This window comes from Pieris brassicae, chromosome Z (genome assembly GCF_905147105.1).
Source record: "Pieris brassicae chromosome Z, ilPieBrab1.1, whole genome shotgun sequence".
NCBI classification, from domain to species: domain Eukaryota; kingdom Metazoa; phylum Arthropoda; class Insecta; order Lepidoptera; family Pieridae; genus Pieris; species Pieris brassicae.
Genome location: NC_059680.1, coordinates 2,944,143 through 2,965,397, shown reverse-complemented (window position 1 = coordinate 2,965,397; position 21,255 = coordinate 2,944,143). Strand labels below are relative to the sequence as shown.

At 36.8% G+C, this 21,255-nt stretch overlaps 2 protein-coding genes across 14 annotated transcripts in view; one reads left to right on the top strand and one right to left on the bottom strand.

The window, feature by feature from the left end:
- The window catches only part of LOC123718897 (protein furry), a 73,970-nt gene extending 64,710 nt beyond the window's left edge, over window positions 1–9,260 (top strand). For all 6 annotated transcript variants that reach the window (XM_045675865.1, XM_045675867.1, XM_045675863.1 and 3 more), the window contains 18 exons: window positions 30–136; window positions 529–741; window positions 995–1,192; window positions 1,699–1,878; window positions 2,704–2,832; window positions 2,978–3,097; window positions 3,175–3,319; window positions 3,464–3,624; window positions 3,948–4,022; window positions 5,138–5,308; window positions 5,376–5,513; window positions 5,626–5,764; window positions 5,835–5,968; window positions 6,162–6,407; window positions 6,820–6,951; window positions 7,042–7,175; window positions 7,624–7,754; window positions 7,839–9,260. In XM_045675865.1, coding sequence (XP_045531821.1) covers window positions 30–136; window positions 529–741; window positions 995–1,192; window positions 1,699–1,878; window positions 2,704–2,832; window positions 2,978–3,097; window positions 3,175–3,319; window positions 3,464–3,624; window positions 3,948–4,022; window positions 5,138–5,308; window positions 5,376–5,513; window positions 5,626–5,764; window positions 5,835–5,968; window positions 6,162–6,407; window positions 6,820–6,951; window positions 7,042–7,175; window positions 7,624–7,754; window positions 7,839–7,948 — 2,663 coding nt within the window. In that variant the 3' untranslated portion in view covers window positions 7,949–9,260. The remainder of the gene's footprint in view (window positions 1–29; window positions 137–528; window positions 742–994; window positions 1,193–1,698; window positions 1,879–2,703; window positions 2,833–2,977; window positions 3,098–3,174; window positions 3,320–3,463; window positions 3,625–3,947; window positions 4,023–5,137; window positions 5,309–5,375; window positions 5,514–5,625; window positions 5,765–5,834; window positions 5,969–6,161; window positions 6,408–6,819; window positions 6,952–7,041; window positions 7,176–7,623; window positions 7,755–7,838) is intronic.
- A 279-nt stretch (window positions 9,261–9,539) lies between these two features.
- Window positions 9,540–21,005, bottom strand: LOC123718456 (H(+)/Cl(-) exchange transporter 3). Of its 8 annotated transcripts, none has more exons than XM_045674954.1 (18): window positions 20,862–21,005; window positions 20,074–20,145; window positions 16,916–17,081; window positions 16,542–16,574; window positions 15,357–15,386; window positions 14,729–14,868; window positions 14,361–14,564; window positions 13,812–13,962; window positions 13,476–13,634; window positions 13,268–13,407; window positions 12,973–13,155; window positions 12,684–12,895; window positions 12,402–12,607; window positions 12,191–12,331; window positions 11,902–12,112; window positions 11,436–11,599; window positions 10,554–10,776; window positions 9,540–10,464 (listed from the first exon to the last, which is right to left on the bottom strand). In XM_045674954.1, the coding sequence occupies exons 2-18, from the start codon at window positions 20,134–20,136 to the stop codon at window positions 10,374–10,376; spliced, it is 2,517 nt and encodes an 838-aa protein (XP_045530910.1). In that variant the 5' UTR covers window positions 20,137–20,145; window positions 20,862–21,005; the 3' UTR covers window positions 9,540–10,373. The 8 variants fall into 8 exon arrangements, with proteins under 8 accessions (XP_045530910.1, XP_045530914.1, XP_045530911.1 ...); XM_045674958.1 differs by lacking the exons at window positions 20,074–20,145; window positions 20,862–21,005 and adding exons at window positions 17,537–17,559; window positions 18,358–18,527; XM_045674955.1 differs by lacking the exon at window positions 15,357–15,386.
- Window positions 21,006–21,255: the final 250 nt, after the last annotated feature.

Sequence of the window (21,255 nt, the reverse complement as noted above, 5' to 3'; positions counted from 1 at the left end):
ATTTTACCAAATGTATATATAATTTGTAGAGAGTCGAACGCGTCCGTGTAGTGAGGCCGTAAAGGGGGTGTGTTCGAATCTTTGTCGTTCACGTTCGGCACAATCACTCAAACTCCTTGGGGACTCTGCTACACAGGTTCGTACTTGAAAATTCCTATTTTTCACTTGACTTCCGTATTTTTTTTTAAGAAATTCTCTATGTGTATAAAGTAAGAAATTTATTATTTTTAGCCGCTTTTTAATGCAAATTCCTTCAAAAGGCTGCCGGTAAATATTGAAGTATTCCATTATTTTTTTAACTCGGCTCAATTACTTCATTACAAATATATAGAAACATATGTGTAGATTAGCATATTTTATATAATGTAGTATGCTATGTACTGTGAATGTGTTGTATAATAGTTTTCGATTATAGATAAAAGAAAGTTTTTTAATGAAAATATTTCCGATTTTTTTTCTATATTATATATGTATATTTAAAAATTAATAAGGTTACTTCTAGCTATCGACTTAATCTTTTTATATTAGGATGACAAACTGACGATCCTGGCAACGGTATTCTGGGTGGGTGCGTCAGTTCTCGAATCAGATTACGAACACGAGTTTTTACTGGGCGTGCGACTTCTCGCTCGTGTTATGGCGAGGCTACCGCTCGACCGACCTGACGCTAGAGATCGCCTTGACAGGACACAAGTTCATGCTCCACATTCGCCTACGTCACTTCATTCGTTGCTCCTTAAGGTATGACCATGTAATTTTTGATTTTTGTCAAAATATCTAGTAGTGTTTTCTTATAAAATACTCTTTAATTTTCACCAAAATGCAGTCGTTATCAGCACTTGTTTACGGGTTCAAATGTTAGGGATACCAAAAAAAAACAGCTGCTGATAAGATGTGGCGAGTTAACGTCTTAGCTATATGTAAACTTTATTTAATAGTAACGGTATCTCAGCTTAGAGGCAATTGATTGAAAGGGATAATTACAATTTCGTAGGGTTGCACGCATCCGAATACGTACGAGCCCGTTGTCGGCGTACTGGTGGACATGATCCCACTATTGGAGTTACCAGTGATTGATCCCACCCAGTCTCTGGCCTTCCCTATGACGGTGGTGGCATTGCTGCCTTACATGTTGTTGCATTACGAGGACGCCAACGAACTTTGCGTACGAGCCGCGTGCCATATCGCGCAGGTACGTACAACTTCACTTCCTCCCACATACTTTGTTATGGTATATACCTGGTTTTGTGTGTGTTGTCCCAGTTGCTACGTACAATTATGTAAATATAGTCAAACAATTATATTGACTTCTTGGCTTGTATGTTTTTATCCTAGAGTCTGGTTGATCAACCTCCTAAATGTTTAATATGGATATTTACACTAAACTCGTGTAACAACGACATAGTACAACTTAGGTGGACATCTAATTGGACGGATAAATTTAAATTGGTTTTATTCTACAATTTGGACATATACATTATATTTTATATTGCTACCCTAACCGTTATGTATGAAAATGATAAACGAACGAACTAACAGACGTTTTGAACTGCGTTGAATCAACTGACAAAAGGTTTTCTTATGTCAATTCCTACACGTAAAGATTATTTTTTTTAATCAATTACTGTCTAATTTTGTATTGTTTTGTATCAAATGGTAGCTTATTTTATTAAAACTAATTATATATTTGGTGACCAGTTTACGGCAGAGAAAAGCAAGAAACTAGAGAATCTCGGAACTGTGATGACGTTGTATTCGCGTCGGACCTTCAGCAAGGAAAGCTTCCAGTGGACCAAGTGCGTCGTGAAGTATCTCTGGGATACGTATTCGCACATGTCGCTACAAATGCTAGCCTTTCTCGTCGAGGTTCTTGAGAAGGTAACCTAAACAAGATAGTAGATGTGTCTACGTTTATATTCAGTGTAATATGCTACATTCATCCATCTTTACAAAAGATACACAGACTTGAAAAAATATTTTTTTTATATAGAGTATAGGCCTCCTCCAACTAGCTCCATCTCTGTCTATCTTGAGCATTTTTCTCCTTTCTTTTCCGTGGTGGGTATTTCCACCTTTTTCCCTATTTGTCCATTTGCCATTGTTCACGCGAATGGTGTGTGCCGCCCCACCCCCATTTCATCGGATGAAAATTTAAAATTATTTATTTATTTAGGTAACACAATGTACCTTTTGAACATTAATAAAGACGTACATAATAAATGCTTCTAATTTTACATTTACTGCCAGTTCTCAAATTAAGGTCAGAAGAGACGAACTGGCAATAAACTCTCCGCTACTCTTTTTAATCGCCCAGGTTTTGTTTTACACAATGTTTGTAAGGAGCTGCAATAATTAAACCATGTTCCACATGACATCAGCAGGAGGCATAGTGAAGTAGGAGCACGCACTAACATTCTCGTGGGAACAACACGCAAATACATAGTCAAAAATAACTAACATCACCTCATACACGAATTCAAGTCCGACCAGTCACCACAAGTAGTGCCCGTTAAGCGATAGTGCATCAATAACTTGTTTCCTTTCTTCTCTACTTCTTATTCTTGTCCTTCCTATCCAGAAAAACATGGCAATGTGCACACTTAAACTCTCTTAAGTATATTGGTATATCTGTAATCCCATTTAATTGTATAATTCTGATAAATCTCGTGTATAAAAAGGGTCGTTGCCTGTCTCCGTTTTCAGAGTGCCATAAACCTCCAACTGCCAGTGCTCTCAATCCTGCACTGTATGCTTTACTACGTTGAGCTAAACACTGCGGCCGCGCAGCCAGTTAATGCTGATCTTCTCCGAGCTGTCGCCAAGTTTATAGATGTTTGTATATTAACTATATTTAAATAATTATATCTTATTTTTGTCAGAGCATATTAACTTTTATTGGCGTTTATTATGGTTGTTTAAAAAAAACAAGGTTCGAGTTCTGTTTATTATGTCTTGGACTTAATGTTTTCGATTTCAGCAAGAAGGAAACAACTACAAGGAGGCGATGAAGATTCTCAAACTGGTGGTGACACGATGCTCGACCCTCGTCGTCCCGCCTCATTGGGAACACGCACTTGACCCGCTCATTCATAAAAAGGTATTCTTTAATTTATTTAACCAGATCGAGAAAAAATATCAGAATCAATCAAACGCTAACGGCTGCAATTGTTTCAGGAACTACCCGGCCGTACAATGGACTTCACGTTCGATTTGTCCCAAACACCAGTGATAGGTCGCAAATATCTCCCCAAAGGGGGAAGTCAGCCCCCAACGGGACCTAATTCGCTCTCGAATGCCTCATCAACCACACCTGATAAAGGTTAAAATTTCTATCATCATTTATTCGAGATCTATTTTTATGTTCGAACTATGTTGGTGGGAAATTTATTGAAGTTTTAATGTTTTGATGATTAGTTAGAAAAAAAATGGAATTTGGACTAAATTTGTTTGAGTCTGATAATAGGGTCGGGATCGTCAACTGGTTCTGCGTCCACTGTGGTGGGGGCAGAAGGAAGTCACGCAGCGAGTGCCGCGCCTCAGTATGCCGCATCACCGCGGCGGTCGCTCTCTTTGTCGCCTGCAGATGCCTTGGCGAGTGGCTGGCGAAGGCCCTGGATGTCCCAGGTTATAAGAGATCTCGCCTTAACTAACGCTCTTCTTCTTCTTCTTTCGGCTGCGCGCAGCGAGTAGAGTCCGCGTCTCCCCGCGCGCTGCAGCCCCCCTCAAGGGCTATACGCCCGCCCCGTACCGCCCTCAGCAGGGCGCGAACCCCCACGTCACCTGAAGGGGGCATACGCCCTGAACAGGACAAAACATCCCCTCGTGAGGGAGGATGTAGCAATAACCCGACGAGTTTACTCTCTTCTGATTGATTTCCTGGAGAACTGATAATATTTAAGAGAGCTTCAACGGGATATATTTATAATTTCGTCTTTAAAACGTTTCAGAGCCGCGTCCGTGAATGCCTGGTGAATCTGCTGACGACGTGTGGTCAGCGAGTTGGCTTGCCAAAGAGTCCATCAGTAAGTTGCATAATGAATACAAGCTCTAGAGACACGCTTTAACTTAGTGACATGGATGCGTGACGTCAGGTAGTGGCATGATATTTCGGCACCACTTGCTGTTCTGTGAGTCTTTTGTACTTGCTGTCTTGTGGTGCTGTTTTGTCGTGCCAGCTTGTGGAGCCTGGAGGAAGGGAGATGCGTGGTATGCGCCCTAGGTTTAGTTTTATTAACTGGGAAGCCGGAGAAGCTGGCTGGCTCACACACCCACAGGCATTACGTGTCGACCGCTTCTGGAAACTGGAGATTTCTGTTCAGTTCTTGTACAAATAAAGAGCGGATCTCCCTCCTTTCTGGTTTCTTCTATCGATGTTTGCGATAGTCATTTTGTATGGTGATTTGATATTTTAAAAGAGTACCGAGAGTTTCTTACGCCGGCTTCTTCTCTCGGCCTACACCCTCTGTCTTCTTTGCCGATGAGTAGGGTTGTGTACCGATACAAAGTAATGACGTAAAATTAGTGATCTTATATTCCATAATAAACATTTTTTTTATTTATTTTTTTGTTGAATAACGTGTGTATTTCTATCCATCGCTGCGTTTAGGACGATTTGTTAACCACTCTCTGCTCTAAGGTAACAGTGTTGTATGTTGCTCGGTCACAGCTGAGGCGTGGCCAGACAATGCGCTTGCACTGCTTCGCTGACGCTAGGAGAAAGATTTCAACTCATTTAACCGCTATGGTCTAGTAACATTATTCTAGTTATCATCATTCATGACTGAATCTTGCCGCGAATGAATAATAAACATACTATTGATTCACTTAGCTTTGACTTTCTTAATAATATATATATGTGACGAAAAGATTTACGATTTTTTACACGAGGCATAATGCCCATGTGCACTTTACAAGCACATGTACCACCAAGTACCAATTAAATGGTGTGTTTATTGCACAAAACAAAAATCACTAGAATTAATATGCTTTGACAACGAACACTGAACACTTATAGCTATTTGGGAATAAATACAGTTTTTGTTGATGACGGCTAATACGGTGAAAACTGTATTTTTTGACTGGAGTCAGTTAGAGACAGTTACCGGAGGTGGAGTCTATATAAAAACATTGTGTACAGGTAATCTTTAGTCAAAGCTCAGAGCTTCTGGAGCGAGAGTCATCGATGGCGTCTTCATTGGAGGAAGTGTCTGGAACGCCTGGGAACGATCCTTCTGGTGGAGCACCACCAGACCATTTCGGAGTATTCAAAGACTTTGACTTCTTGGAGTACGAGAGCGAGAGTATCGAGGTAAGGGAACATTATTTATAAGGCTCGTGCTTTATGTAACTGTTATTAACCCATTTATGTGGAACAGGGTGAAAGCTCCGACAACTTTAACTGGGGCGTACGTCGTCGCCTCCCGAGCGAGGAGCGCGAAGAACGTGACGACGGGATGATGCGGGAACGACCCATTCTCGCTCCGGACATTCCAGACAGGCATCACCACACAGCGGTACCTTTCTGTTCATCAGCTAAGACAGTCTTCCATACGTAACAGACGACGTAGTCAATTACATCGATCTAAATAATTGAATAGAAATATTAAAGGATTGACACTATATCAGGTTGGACACGAAGATTCGTCTGATGAAGAAGGCGCTTGGGAGGAGAGCGGTGGCCGTGGCGAGGGTGACGGGGCTCACGATTTAATGCTCCGCCCGAGGGCACTGTCGCTTTCCAGCGCTTCAAGTGGGGACCAGGATGGTGAGAAACGATTCTCTTCATCAACGTTTCTTTAAAATATATATATATCATATAAATCACGTTGTAAAAGGTGAGCGCGGCGACCTCACTCCAGTTGCTGGAGCCATGCGTGACGCGTGGCGTTGTTCCATAGCTGTTCTGCTGCGACACGCGAGCCAACTGCCACCCATGACTCTGGTCCACAGACTTCATACAGTACTCAAGGTATTTTATTGGGATGAAATATGTTATGCGTCACTTTATTTATTTCCCGGTATAGCCTTTGCAGGCTCTTATGAAACGTCTAGTTGCACGGTTCCAAAAAGTGGGTCTCATGGAGAAGAACCGGCAAGAAACTCCATGAACACCCTTTTCAACAATGGTTTAGCTTACAATACAATATATTGTCTATATACAGGAAGTGACAGCAAAAACGATATCGGTGTGCGGCGAAGGTGCGCTGGCCGGTTGTGTGGGATTGACAGGAGGAGTAGGATTGGGGGGTGGGGAGTTGAGTGCTGTTTTAGAGCGCTTGGGGACTGAGGAACCACCGTTGGTTTGGTGCGCACCGCCCATTGCCGAATGCGCAAGAGTTCGGGACGCAGTACGGTACGCTGCCTTGGAGATTAATGAGCATTTGGAAACCTACTTCGATAGACTCGAGGTGAGATTTTTCATCTTTCGTTTTGTAACAATTTTTTTCTGCTGTACAAACATTACCTGTCCACATCGTATGCCTAGCTTTCTTACTAACTACTAACTGACGTAAGACTTATCTTAAATTATCGTGATTTATGTGTCTTTTTACTTTCTATTTTTAATGTATCATCTTTTTAGTTTAGTTCTTTTTTGTTCCTGTTTCGTTTTGTCTTAATAACTGTGTATAACATGTATTTTTGCACTTCTTGCCTATCTTATGTAATTTAATACTTTTTTTTTCTTTACTCATTGTGGTTGCCTAGAAGAGATCGCTCGAAAGCGATAAGGCCGCCAGTTGCCCTCCTTTTGATTTAATAATGTTTAATACTGTAGTGTATTCGTTACGTGTTAATAAATCAATTTGTGTGTCTGCGCAGACTTTGGAAGTCTCACGAAGCGCGGAGGAAACTGGCCGCTGCCTTTACAAGCTGATATTCCAGCTTCTGCTGCTACTGGAGACCAACAATAAGATGGTCGTAGCGGTGTACCACGCGGCCCTCGATAACCGGGTATGGATATATTTGACTGCGTTTCATAATTATTTATTTATGAGCAACCTTGGAAGCGGTTTTATTTTGGGCTTATTGTTTGATTAACAGGGCGTCGAGATGAGTGCGGCAGTGAGCAGTGTTCGGGCAGCTCTGGTGTCGCACGTGGCTGACTCTTGGGAGAGTTCCCCTTCTCCTTCGCCCCATGATGATGCCCGACTTTTGCAACTCATACAGCGTCAAAGGTCTGTTTATGAAAATGTTATTTTAATTGCATCAATTAGAATTATTTCTGTGAGAAAACATATCAGTTTTATTAGATATAGTATTGTCTTTTGTTAACATAGCTTTTACACATTGAGAGAAAACACTTTTTTAACCGGATTAAAGCTATTTGTTTTTGCTGTGATACTTTTGACATACAACACCTTTTGTCTTCAGTCACCGTGACCATGCACGCTGTAAAGCACGGGAAACGTCGGAAAAAATTAAACTTATGTAAAATAATTATAAGTTTATAATACAAATAGCTTTAATCCGTTTAAGTGTTTTCTTTTTGATAGCAATTAGATTTCGTACATTTTCTTCTGTTTCGTTGGGATTTTTTTGCATATGCAAGCTCCATCTTTATCCGATGCCAAAAGATATGTTTTTTAATTATTAAATAAATATCAAATGAGAATTCATTTTAAGATGGGGTGCGGCCCTGTCCTTGGTGCGTGAACGCAACGCGGAGCGGATCTTGGAGCTTGGTGAATTGCCTGAAGATGAAGTCACAAGCCTTTTGCACGTCTACTGCAAGGGGCTTTGGCAGGCGCATCCAGGTGAAATAACTATACACATTAATGTTTAAAATATTGAATTTTAAGCAAAATAACTGACTAAATAAATGACTAACTTTTCAACAGACATGGTGGCGATCACGCGCCCCGTCAAAGAGCTATCTCAAAACCTATCCTTCATGATGGAGAGCCTCTACAAGGTGTCTGTAGCTCTCCAAAGGCAGGAGTTCGTGTGATTACAACGCCCCGTTAGACAATTTATTAGCACATAACCCTCCCATTATTTTGTATAATGATCTTTTGGGTTTACGTAGAGCTTAGGTGGCACCATTAGCTTACAATGTCCCAAGTATTGCCAAATTTACGAAAACTATTTTCTTTCATTACAATTGTATTGAATATCTAAAGTACGTTAAAACGGAATTTTACCGCTGGTTTCTGGTGTCTAGTTTATTGATTTTTCATACAATTTGGTAGTGCCTTCTGCGCCTATACATGTCAATTCACTTCACCATATAAGTGCTGATTACGCACATAGGAAGTATATATTGAACGATTCGAATGCACGACATGAGAATTAAATTTCTTGACCACTCCTAGTGTTTTAAATCGCTTATAAAGTTACACACCTCAATGTAATGCATATACGTAGACTTTTAGGGTCTATTTTTCAATACTCGCTTTGTATCAACATGTATATAGCTTTATACTGTACATGTGTACTGGGCTTTTAAATTATTAAGCTTTATCAAATGTATGTAATGAAATTCTAATTATTCAGATCTCTATTTTTATCTATCATCAATTTAGAAATGTAGGAATGCAATTTGCCCTTTTAATACTCAGCCTTAACCAAAAATACGTATAGTTTTGTCTATTTAGCTAAACCTTCTCATTTTTATTTGACCATTACTATGAACAATTAATAATAGCACCTATGAGTGAATCTGACAAACTATATGTATTAATTAATTGGTAATTACAGCGGACAGTTATGTTAGACAAGTGAGATCTCAGTTAGAATAATGTTTGCACGCGGTTCGACAAACAAACTTTAGTACAGATACCGGCAAACATCTTGAACAAATTTCCTTGCCTGCGCAGAAGCGATTTTTAGGTATCACTGGGAGGGGGGAGGCGGGAGTGATGTGTCGATCGCGTGATTGGTAAATCAGTTGACGTTTGTGTCCCGCGCTGTGTACGACGCGCAATTTTCCCCCTTTGTTTAATGCTCAAGAAGTTTGCCGGTATCTATACTAGAAGGCAGCACGTATGCTTTCATCAACTTTGGTTATAATTCTGCAGATTACTAATTTAAAATGAGATTTAATATAACTAAGTTACTGAAACAGACAATTAAATTTTGTGAAATGTAACCGCGTGCCTTTAACCAAATATTTTCCTCTCATAAATGTATTCGCGTTTATTTGGTCATTATGACCTCGCTTTTTATCTATACACAATATCACAGGCTTATGTTTAGAATAATTTGTAAGTAGTGAAGCTGTGAGTTAAAAATACTAATTTAATTCAATAAATAAATACAATATAACATTTCGTTTTGTTTCAATATCCCTTTAAGTTCCTAAAAAATCTTATGTAAATCTCTATGGAGCAGCTTGACCAAGCATAGTCCTGTCCAAACACCCAAGTTGTTTTTATTATTAATTCTTATACAATTAAATGGATAATTAACATCTATTAGTCTTGAACAAATTTAGCCTTGACGTTTAATTTCTACGAATATCTAAAGGGATATAATAAAAGATCTTACTTAGTTTCTTTAATGTATGTTTTTTTATGATAATTAGGCAATAACAACACTAATAACAAATAAGTTTTTATTTCATATTTATTAATTCATAATACAATAGGTCCAATTTATACAAAAAATAAATACTGGAACATACATAGTGATTGATTTCAATATTCCTTAACATTTAAAGCCGGTGTCAAAAAGAAAATAAAAAAATATTAACACTCAAATTGATCTCTTGAATTGTCTGTTTGTGTAATGAATGAGGCAAAGCAGGACTAGACTTAATATAGTTGGCCAACATACAATAGTTATTAAATTTTAGTATTAAATAGTTATATGTTTATCCTAAATCCTAGTTGCCAGTGCCTTAGTATTAAAATCACTTGTTTAAAAACCGCAGTATAAACATTCCGATCAAATTCTTCAAACCCTGCTTTCATTACACGTCAACGCTTCAAAGAAAGCTAACAGCACACGACTCATGCGCACATCGTTCAACATTTAATATAAAAATTATGAAAATCATTATACACATACAAACCTATAGTTTCTTATACGAGGTCGTGCGACAGGAAAACGACACTTGTGAAAATTTATAAATAAATAAAAACTCACTAAACCTGTGTCATTCTCCTTAACATGTGTGTGTGTTTGTGACACATAATAATGCTCTACTCACGCACACCTCCGTACTCTCAAAACAGATGTTTAAATTCAAATTTTAATATCAATTTATCCTTATATACTAATGATAAAACATTTCACGTATATATCGCTACATAAATGTTGGTTCATCTACTAATTCGATTATAATTTTTATTTTCATTTTTTTTTTATTGGATTTGTAAGTTTCTTTTCAGAATACAGACGGAGAAAGCACGGGTGCCAGGAAGAGGACTCGTCTAATTGAAAAGGACCGAGTTGGGATCTTCATTGTCCATTTGCTTCACGTGCCTTAAAACATCTTTTTTCGTGATGACTCCTAGTAAACGCCTAAAAAAAAAAATTTTTTTTTCATTGGAAGTCAAAGCTTTACAGTACGAAATGGAAATTATTTTGGTAATAACGATAAATGTCCTCACCCGTTGTGCGTGACGAGCGTCTGTCTGAGGCCGAGCTTACGGAACATATCCACCACGGTCTCCATTGGTGTTTGGTCAGTGACCGTGATTGGGGCTAGATCGAGGATACGGGCCAGGGGCAAAGGCGGCGGCCCGGTGGGGCTCGCAAGGGTGGGGCCGCCCCCAACAGCGAATATCACCACGGATTGACCCGTTATACCCTCTATGGTGCGACGAGCGTTCGCTGAATATAATAATACATCAAGTTAAGTAAATGATGCAATGTTCAACGACACTTTTAGCTAACACATATCATTAAATCTTTAAAAAAGCATGACTTTAAACAATTACTATTAGTTATACGTATTGACAGACATACAGACGTACCATTTATTACTAACGCAACACAAAATAATAACAAAAAAAAATATGGAAAGAAAAAAAGGTACTTTTAAGTGTGTATGTGTGTTATAGTAGTAACGTGTACTACTACATTATACTGTGGAACAGACGTATTCCATAGCTCTGGTCATTCTGCCAGCAGAGACCACAACAGTTAGTTTGCACACAGTAAAAAAAAGCAAAGAAAAAAAAATAATAGAAAAAATATTAACAGTGTAAATAAGATTATTATATTATGTATAAAAGTATATTATATTATGTATAAAAGTATATTATATTATGTATAAAAGTATATATACTAAAAAAAACAATAAATCAAGTTAAATACAATCACAACACACACATCATCACCAAAAATAATTACCGATGGCAAAGGATTAATATTAGTAACCTTACAATATTGCTGAAGTAACCGAGGCGACGGTTCAGAACAAAATAAATTTTTTATTTAAGCCGTATCTAATAAAGACCCACCAGATCTAATAAACGTAAAACACTCACCAATCGCTAGATTTAGGTCTCTCCTAAGCACGAAACCGACAAGATATTGAGATTCCTTAGACACCACCACCGGATATCCGTTGTGTTCCGTCTCTTTTAGGAGAGTTTCCACATCATCCACTGTCATCGAATCCTGCGTGATTACAGACAGCGTCTCATTCCGTCTGCAAAACAAATTTACTTGATGTATATATTCAATGAAAAAATAACAAATGTATTTTTATATTTTACACATCGCAACATCTGAAAAAAAAAGTTAGATGTTAATTTCTTTAAGTGATAAAAAACACAACACAGAATAAACAGCTTTCACTGAAAAACATTAGCAAAGTACAGGCTCTCTTCACTTAGTAAAATAGATCAGAAAAATAAATAAACTTCAGCAACTTTCGTTCACCGTTAATACGTTAAAACTTCTATTTGATATCAGTTGCAATCAATATTTTACAATCACTCATACACGTACTTTGGTTGCATGACATCAGCGGCGAGCGACGTATGCTGGAACTCGTCTTTGCTATCGAGGAAGGGATACCCATTAAGGGCTATGTGGGCGTCGTATATCCCTTGTTTGCCCAGGGCATCACCCACCCACTTCGAGGCCATAGCGGCAGCCATCAGGGGCACGATATACCGAACGCCACCCGTCAGTTCGAACATTATCACCACCAACGAAACTAAAACATATTACACAAAGATGTTTTTCGTAAAATATATTTATTTTAGGCAAAAGATTTAAGAAGAACGAATGCTACCTGTCATCCTCGTCACACCGCCGAGGACAGCCGCGGCCCCGACCATAGCGTAAAGTCCAGGCGTGATGCAGTCGTCGTCACTCGAACACTCCCCAGAAAACAACCAACTCTTTGGGTACTTGTTCGCGAGCTGTTCCACACCTGGATAACCGAAAAGAAGATTAGTTACCGGGCAACGATCGCTCTGCGTGTACAGCCGCCGACTACTCACCGATTCCAACGATCCTTCCTGGAATAGCACCGAGTGCGAGACTCGGAATGAAGAGACCGCAAGGCACCTTGATGCCGAAAGTGAAGACTGTCATCACTAGCTTGAGGATCAGCGCCAGAGTGAGGAGCCACATGGCCCGATACACCCCGTCACCTGCCACCGCATTCTCTATTGTGTTTAGGTCGGTAAAGTTGCGCTTGTAGTCGCTATGAAAAAAACAATTCGAGTTCAGTTTACTTTATCAACCAACACTTCCCTCAATTAAGACTCAATCGCTCTTACCATATGGGAGTGTTGGAGATGCCGCATTGGTTGAAAAGCAAGTAAATCAACTGGCTGGTGTTCATACGGGTGTAAGGATTGGGATACGCGATTATAGCAGTTACTAAGGTGATCACCAAAACCTCCATGACCGGGTACTGGCCCAACTTCGAGTATTTACGGTAGCGACACCAATAGATGTTCGCTTTGATAAATATCGTTGCTATGCAACCCTAAGAAAACGAAAAAAACATTATATTCAAGAACTTCATTCATAATCTATGCAGACAATGATTAGCCCAATACTCACCCCGATTATACCAAGACCGACAAAAGGAATCAGCTCAAAGAATTTCCAAGGTTTATTGTACTCCACATAGAAGAGTACCAAGTGCTCATTGCCAAATGGATTTATAGAACGGAGAATAAAGGCCGCTATCAACGCACAAAAGAAGGACCGCCAAAGGGTCTTCAATGGGAAGTAGTACGACACCTAGAATTCAACAGAACATTCAAACATACAGCGTTGTATGATAATTATAAAACGTAAGTTATTAATTGTGTGTTAGTATGTTATGTCTATATATGTCGCATTAACTGTTTACCTCTTCAAGACTGAAAAGTACACCACCGATTGGCGCTCCAAACGCGACAGAGACTCCAGCGGCTGCAGCCGCTGATAAAATCTCACGCTTCTTGGCTTCATTGCGCCCGTACTTTGGGAACAAATACGATAATATATTACCTGAAATATTCATGAATTGTAAATATTTGTCAAACCAATTAATCATTGAATAAGATAATAAAACTCACCCAAACAACAAGCAATATGAACCATAGGCCCTTCTTTGCCAAGTGATAAGCCCGATGAGACGGAGAGGATCAAACCAACTGACTTTATGATCAACGTCCACTTGCCTAAGTATCCTCGAATGATGAAACCGCTCAAGATTGTTTTGATCTCAGGTATACCTGGTTAAGAAAGATAGAAATTATTGTCGAAATGAACTGGTGCTGTTAACTCTTCATTTACCCTATGCCACAGTCATTGTATATGAATCAAAACAATATTAGGAACAGGTTCTTTCACCTGCAAATCTTATCTTCGCTTAAGTCAATTTCTCCTGGAATAGAACATGTACAACTCACCAGATCCACAAGCGTAGGGAGCGAACATACGCACAAGTGAAGCTGACAAAGCCGCAAAAGTCAACGCCCACACAATGTAGAATAAATAGCTGATAATATAGGCGCCGGGACCATCCCTGGATTCGCCAAATACTTGCGGCCATGTCAACCACTGTATAAGAATAGTTTCTTGTATTAGAAGATGCACATAGAAAACGATAAATTATTTTGAAACCTGGACTTTTTAGTTAGACTATTTAGTCTATTTCTGATTTATTTAGAACATTATTATAGCTTAGAGAAAACATGGTGGGTAGGTAGGTAGTGGTCCTCCAGAATAAACATAAATCATTGTTTTAGTAAATCCAGTATAATAGGCGAACTGACATTTTGGAAAGTGGGTGATACATAGGTTATATCTATGTTTCTAATAAATACTAGAATCTGTACATATAGTTTTATTTATAAACTGAATGAAATTGTAGATATTATATACATGACGAGGAACTCTAGATGAAAGAATCACTAGAGTTGTCTATGGATTTGTAATAATGCAAATATTTCAATTACCTCTGAACAATTCTCACGATCAAAAGTGATTTCATCATTGGACCAACAGCATTGTTCCCTGTTGAACCAGAAGGCTTGTGGACAGATGCCAAACTTGAGATCTGTCATCCATGATGCGCCAATGTCTATCACACCCGCTACCACACCAGTGCAAATACCCACTAGAAGAACGCACACCCATCCTGACCATGCATCGTGTGCTCCCTAAATACACAAAAATTAAATCAATAGTGTATAGATAATCACACACAAACTGTTGTTGGCTAAAACAAAAAAACTAATAAAGTAAAATCCTTTTTATTCTTACCTGATCAATTATTTAAAGCTAAGATAGTATAAAATTATTGTTTCAAATAATGAAAACTCACTTTTATAAGATCCCATATGGAGTCCTGCCTCTTTTTGACTATGTACCTATGACGCATACGATCCCTGGCAATATCTCTTTGCCAATCAATTGTGTGGAAATCTTCATACTGACCGATACCAGGAATATCATCAGCTTCACCTGAATAAACATAACAACATGTTTGTTTAGCCTTCACAGTTTGCCCTAATTAATTAATATATACCTCTTGGGGCTGTAGTCATTATTCACACAATTTATAACATAGGTTAAACCTTCATCTACAGCGAAATTGTAAGATTGAAGCTGCCTCCAAGATTATTATTCACTTTTAACTCGCACAAGAGAAATCTTTTATACAACTATTGCAATTTGTACGCACACAGACGCGCACGCCCGTTCAGGCCCAGAATCACGTGATGTTGAATACATTATTGCTACACAAATACATGTGATATGACGGCTTTTCTTTCAAGGTCAATAACAAACATGACTTTATTATTATACCCAACATCAGGTCATTGTATAAACCAAATAACATGTTATTACAATATAAATTAGATAGTCATGCAAGCCACTATTATTATGTCTATCAACAATTTAAGCTGTTAGCATACAAATACTAAGCGAAAGGAAGCAATGTATCTCACCTGGCAGCCCAGAGAACATCACGGCGTCCCCTGAAAAGGTTTTTGCTAATTTAACGCCTAAATCTAGACACTTTTACGCCATTCAGGTTAGAACATTATTGCTAAGAATACGCGTGCTAAAATCAACAAGCTACAGCAGTGCTAATTTAAGTACAGTTAGATGACCGGGAAAAGTTTGATTATAAAAACAAAGGGAATTCTATAAAAACAAGTGTGAAGTTTAACTAAACAGAAACTATCGTCGTGCTGGTAGCAGCTGACTATTGATTTGTCACTGTCAACGTCTCCAAATTGACATTGACGTTTTATTTGACACGTTACCTATAGTCACTACTTGGCGGCTTTCTGTTTTGTTACCAATCTAGACAGACTTATTTTCTCATTGGTTTTTTATACACTGTATTTATCATTAAAATAATTCATCATTGTATATGTAATTATTATGCAAGATCACGCAAACGCAATATTATGCCATTTAAATAATATTTCGAAAGGTAGTTAGTTTAGTAGGTATAAATTAATGAAAAGTTAATCATACTAAGTCACGAGCTGATAACATTGAATATTTAAAAAAAACTATGTTAACTGTAACTGTGAAATGAAGCATGATAATTGAAACTGCATACATTGGTATGTTACTGGTGATCAATAAAATATCGTATTAAAAATAATTCTAATAAATTACCGATATCGACCACTAATTAATAATAATGAAATAAAACATTATACATTTAGTTTACCTACACCATCACCTACTAGTGGCGCCGACTCCCCCGGATCAAGAGTTGACTCTTCCATCATTATTATTAATTATTAAAAGAACAAATAGATGGCAACTTCTCTTACTGAATTTACTTTTAATACTGATAAACTTCGCGGATAAATAACCAAATCTTATCTCTTCCAAAGGTGATTATTTTTATTGCAGTATTGGCATTTTGGCAAATAAATAAATGAAACTAGATTGAGAAAAAATGTTTCAAAGGGTACCTAATGAAAATTATAATAATTGTGAAATGATAAACAAAACAACGTACGAGGTGAATATTTTTATGAAATATGTGCGCTAGTGGCGACTGTTTAACTAATAAGAGCAATACTAAAACCACAAAAATACAAATAGCATAACAACGTATACAACAATATTACTGCTAGCTATTTGTTTTACGATTTGTGTAATCTTACCGGACGACGAACTGAAGTATTGAGCGATGTATGCTTGAAAGAAAAATTATTCAGCATATAAAACGATAATAAAGATATTCTACGAATGAGAATATCAACAAAAACAATTTCCTAACATGCATTCCCGATATCGAGGTGTTTTCCGGAGCCAATTAACCAAGTGTTATCTCATAATTGATAATTCAATCTTTACTCAAAATCTAAATCGGTAATCATAAACAAAAAAAATTTAAACTTTTATTTCCGTAAACAATAGATAAGTATAGTAGCGTAACGTATGCATTATGCACTATGCAGGTAGGGTTGCACTTGGTATCTTTGTGGCCAACCTGAATAATGCATACATAGTCAGTGTCTAAAAAAAAATAACTCACAGGTAGCACTCGCGTCGCTGTACCTCGTGCCATGTTCATATAACTGGAAGGTACCGTGGCTAGTGGGTGTAGTAGGTGTATCGGCCGCGCGCTGCGACCCTGTATTAATGTTCACCATGTCATCCTCTCCGCTTGGATCACCGTGACCGTTTCCCTGACTAGTACCCTGAATAATAAGACTAGAATTGGTAAAATGTACAACTATGATATATTCAGTGAAGCGTCACTAATAAGCTTCTACATTTATATCACAGCTCTATTATATAGTTCCTTTCCGACTGAACCTGAACTGACCGATATTGTCGGTAACATTTATTTTATATATTGATATATGACACATAGTAATTCCACGTAAACTAGATTATTGTAAATGGACTTAGTGTGGGCAACGAACTAATTAGTATTAAGTGCGTCTATATACTGATAATATGATTCTCATAATATAGAGGATTCATTTGGTATGGTCGCGACATTGATAAGCGTGAGATTTTAAGCGGTGCAATTATTTTAATAGTGAGGTGTAAAATATAATAACTATATAAAGCAATACTTCCCGATACTCAAAAGGCTCTCAATGTGATACAGATGGCTATGAATTACCTATAAAAACATCAAACTTACAGAAAAAACTGTTGTGGAAAGACCTGATTATACAGAACAATAACATTTAAAATGACTGAGACAAAAAACTTTCAACGATTTTCGATATAACGTATTGTACCTAGGTTACATTGCTATCGTTGATCTGTCTTGTCCATTAAATACAATAATAGGTTTCTAATTACCGCGCAGCTATATGAATGCAAAGTGTTAGGTTACCGTAAGGCATTGTTTCTAGTGGGGTCGCAGTCTGTTGAAAAATAATAAATACAAACTACAAAAAGTACAAAAGATTCGTTTATTAAAGAAATTAATAATTATAGTGTAGTGTTATATAAATAAATATTAAGATGCAATGAATTGAAAGAGTGGTTGCAGCACTGTTTTACTTTTTGGGTTTTTCGATGGTCGCGTCAAATGGTTGAGAAACGACGCCGTAAGGCAATCAGTTCGACTATTTATCAATAATGTGTTGAAGCTAGATTTGCAAAAGCTCAACTATTTACGTGTTTATTAATAAAATGTTATTACAAATATTTACAGACGTTTGTTCAAACTTGCGTCATCTTAACTCTCAGCGCCGAATTTTGCGATAAAATTAGTTTGATATGCAAGAAGAATAGTACGAAATTTACACCATTACTATACATACATTACAAATTCCTTCTAGAATGTACAATGAAAATATAGCGGTTTTGTATTTATCTAGCAAGAAATGTAACTTACAGGGTGTATATTACATTTGATTAAGATCGTCAATAACACACGTATTAGTTACAGTTCATAATATAAAAATACATAGCATAAAACAACTGCGTTACTAAAAATAAACAAATACTCACTCATCACACTGTAAAGGACCAATAAGCAGTATAGAGGAAGAGAAAATTTGATTAACTCCGAACACAAGCGTATTAGTATCGAAACCCGATTTGAAGCCCTCAGGGCGAGCAAAGCGGTGACTACGTATTGCCGAGTTTACAAAATCGATATTCTTGCCACAGAGCACGACTGCCTACGGCGCAGCGCTAAATTGTGAGGAACGACAACGAACAATCCACAGTGACGCATTCATGTTTTTTAAATCTGATTTAAAAGTTTATCAATCGTAACATCGTAGTAAAGGGGCTTGTTTTGTAATATTGCTACACAAACTTGAGTGAATAGTGTTTTTCACTCAGTCGCGTTTGGAATTTTGGGGCCGTAGCGCTCTAGACTAGATTGTGACATGAGATACGAATTAGAATGCATATTCTCAAGATCTTGCTATTAATAAGTTAACAGTTGACATCAGTAAATATATCTTTATTTTTAATTGAAAATAGGTGCCGAAAAGATAATTTTTTCTGCGTCTATTTTCAGTTAAAAATTTACCTTTTCAACTTATTTCGCCATCAATAAATACCAGTGGCGCTACGACCATTGCTCTTCGCCTAACTATACTAATAACATAGATCTTAATATTGGGATCAAGAGCATATTTTCTGACATACTAAAAAACTAATTTCCCACAATGATAACTACTAATGCACTGTCGGAGTTCGAACCCATAAAGCGAAAATTTGTAATTGACAAGCCTAGCTACTAAGATAAAAGCATCTCTGAAACCAATCCCAATAAAATGATTCGAGCTTTTATTAAGACTAAAGTACTTTTAAAGATAAGTGAAAGTAAGAAATAAGGTGATTAGGGCATATACATATTCTCGTTTCTCATCGTAACGAAAACAGGATCATCGTAGATACGATAAAAGTTATTGTAGCGCGGTTATGTCGTAATTGATTTAACACGAAGGTCAAAAGATGCGTCCGAGTTTGATTTCTATTATATGAATATGAATCTTAGAAAATCATGTGTTTCTAAGAACTTAGCCAATTAATTTTTTTTGTACGTAAATGTCGAAAATAGAAAACACTAATTTTGTTGCAACTTAACAATCAACTTGGTCAGTAAAATAAAGATATACACTCTCTACATCGACGCTAAAGGAACTTTGTATTTTCTATCTTTATAGAGAGCTGTTATATAGAAAAATACATTACATTGTATGGTTAAGGCAAACTAACATATCAGGTCAATGTAGGGTTGGACATGTAAAATAGAGTGACAATATATGGAGTTTCTCTTTCTGTCAGTTGGTAGCTTATGTGTAAACGCCGAGGTTAGCAGCTGGAGTGGATTATAATGTCTCCATAGGTTTCTGTTCAGCAACTCTCTTATTATAGCTTTGATGGCTCCACCTGGTTTGTGAACGGCCGCGCGATATTTCGCTATCAGTGTTAAGAAACACAAACAGTTTCTACCATCATAAGTGATGATGTGTTGCATGTAGCAGTAAGGTCAGAACTATGTATCATTAAATTATTGTATGTGCATGATCTATGATGTATTCAATTGAATATAAATGATTCCTTTGAATATAAATGATTGAAATGGCCAGTTTCCACATTCTTCATATAATTTGTTTTTAACTAAACACTGGTAAAGTAATAAAGAAAAAAGAAAAATTGAAACATAAAGGATATGAATTAAAATAAGTGCAGTAAGCATAATCTTACCTTTTTATAGACAGATTGATACGTAGCTGCCATTTTTGTTGCTTTAAGAGGGAAGCGCTCCATTGCCAAAATCTTAAAAAATATATAAAATGTTAGTAACAGTGAAGTCCTATGTATAATCCTAGTCCTTGGGTATACCCAAGCATATACTATAGTATATGCTTATAATTCATATAACTATTCATATTTTTTAAATTATAATAATGGATTTATCATATATTTAAACTTTATGACAACAATATAAGATATGTCTTAGACTGTTCTTAGGGCTCATACATAACAAATTTTTTGTTTAATATATTTGTTATATAGGACCAAACATTAAAAAATATATTCATATTCGATTATATACTGTAATATACAAAAAAAAACTAAGATTTTGTTACAATATCTTGGTTTAGTGTTAATGACTAAAATACTTAATGTTAATAATTAAAATGCTATAATTGTATTCATTTATAATGTTTTCCAATATCATATTAAAATGAGAACTTATTAAAATTCAAATATAATTAATGTCCATAATTTTAGCTTGGTCGAGATTTGTGCCAACTTTAACGTCTCACTACGCCCCCATTGGAATACCGTGATCGTAACATTTCACAATATTGATTGCCTTAATATAAAGTATGACTACAAGCTCCTACTAATATGAATAAAACTTGATAGTAACTAAGCAAAACGCTTTAAATGTTACAGAATGATTATTAACCCAAGTATGGAAAGTAATTGTACGTTTCCTAAACAAACTAACGATGCGTCAAACTAATACGTAATAATTTACTTACCTAAATAAAGGTGTACATTTTACAATCAAACAACCTAATAGGATAATACTAAACACTTATTAAAGTAACACGTAGTTTTGAAACGTGAAATTTTGTAGGTACTGCTCCTAAAATAAAACTTGTTATGAAAATGGAACTGGTATTGCCAAGTGCCAACAGCCAAGACAATTGACATTATATTTAATTTGGACAGTTTTAAAATATAAATAACATAAAGCTATTGCCATTATATTAAAAAATAACAAAGTTTAAACTATTGCAATAATATAATATAATATATATATAAATAATCTATAATATATATAGATTAAATATATATTATATACATATGAAATTGAATCCCTATTTCCCTTGGTCACGGCATCATGCGTTAAACGCTGGACCGATTGTGTTA

Bases quoted from the DNA above. Each gene is read 5' to 3' on its own strand.
- LOC123718456 (XM_045674954.1), bottom strand. From the start codon at position 20,136: ATGGAGCGCTTCCCTCTTAAAGCAACAAAAATGGCAGCTACGTATCAA. The intron at 15,387-16,541 runs GTAAGATTACAC...AAACCTTTTCAG, and splicing joins ATACTTCAGTTCGTCGTCCG to GGGACGCCGTGATGTTCTCT. The intron at 14,565-14,728 runs GTGAGTTTTCAT...TTGTGTATTTAG, and splicing joins CCATATGGGATCTTATAAAA to GGAGCACACGATGCATGGTC.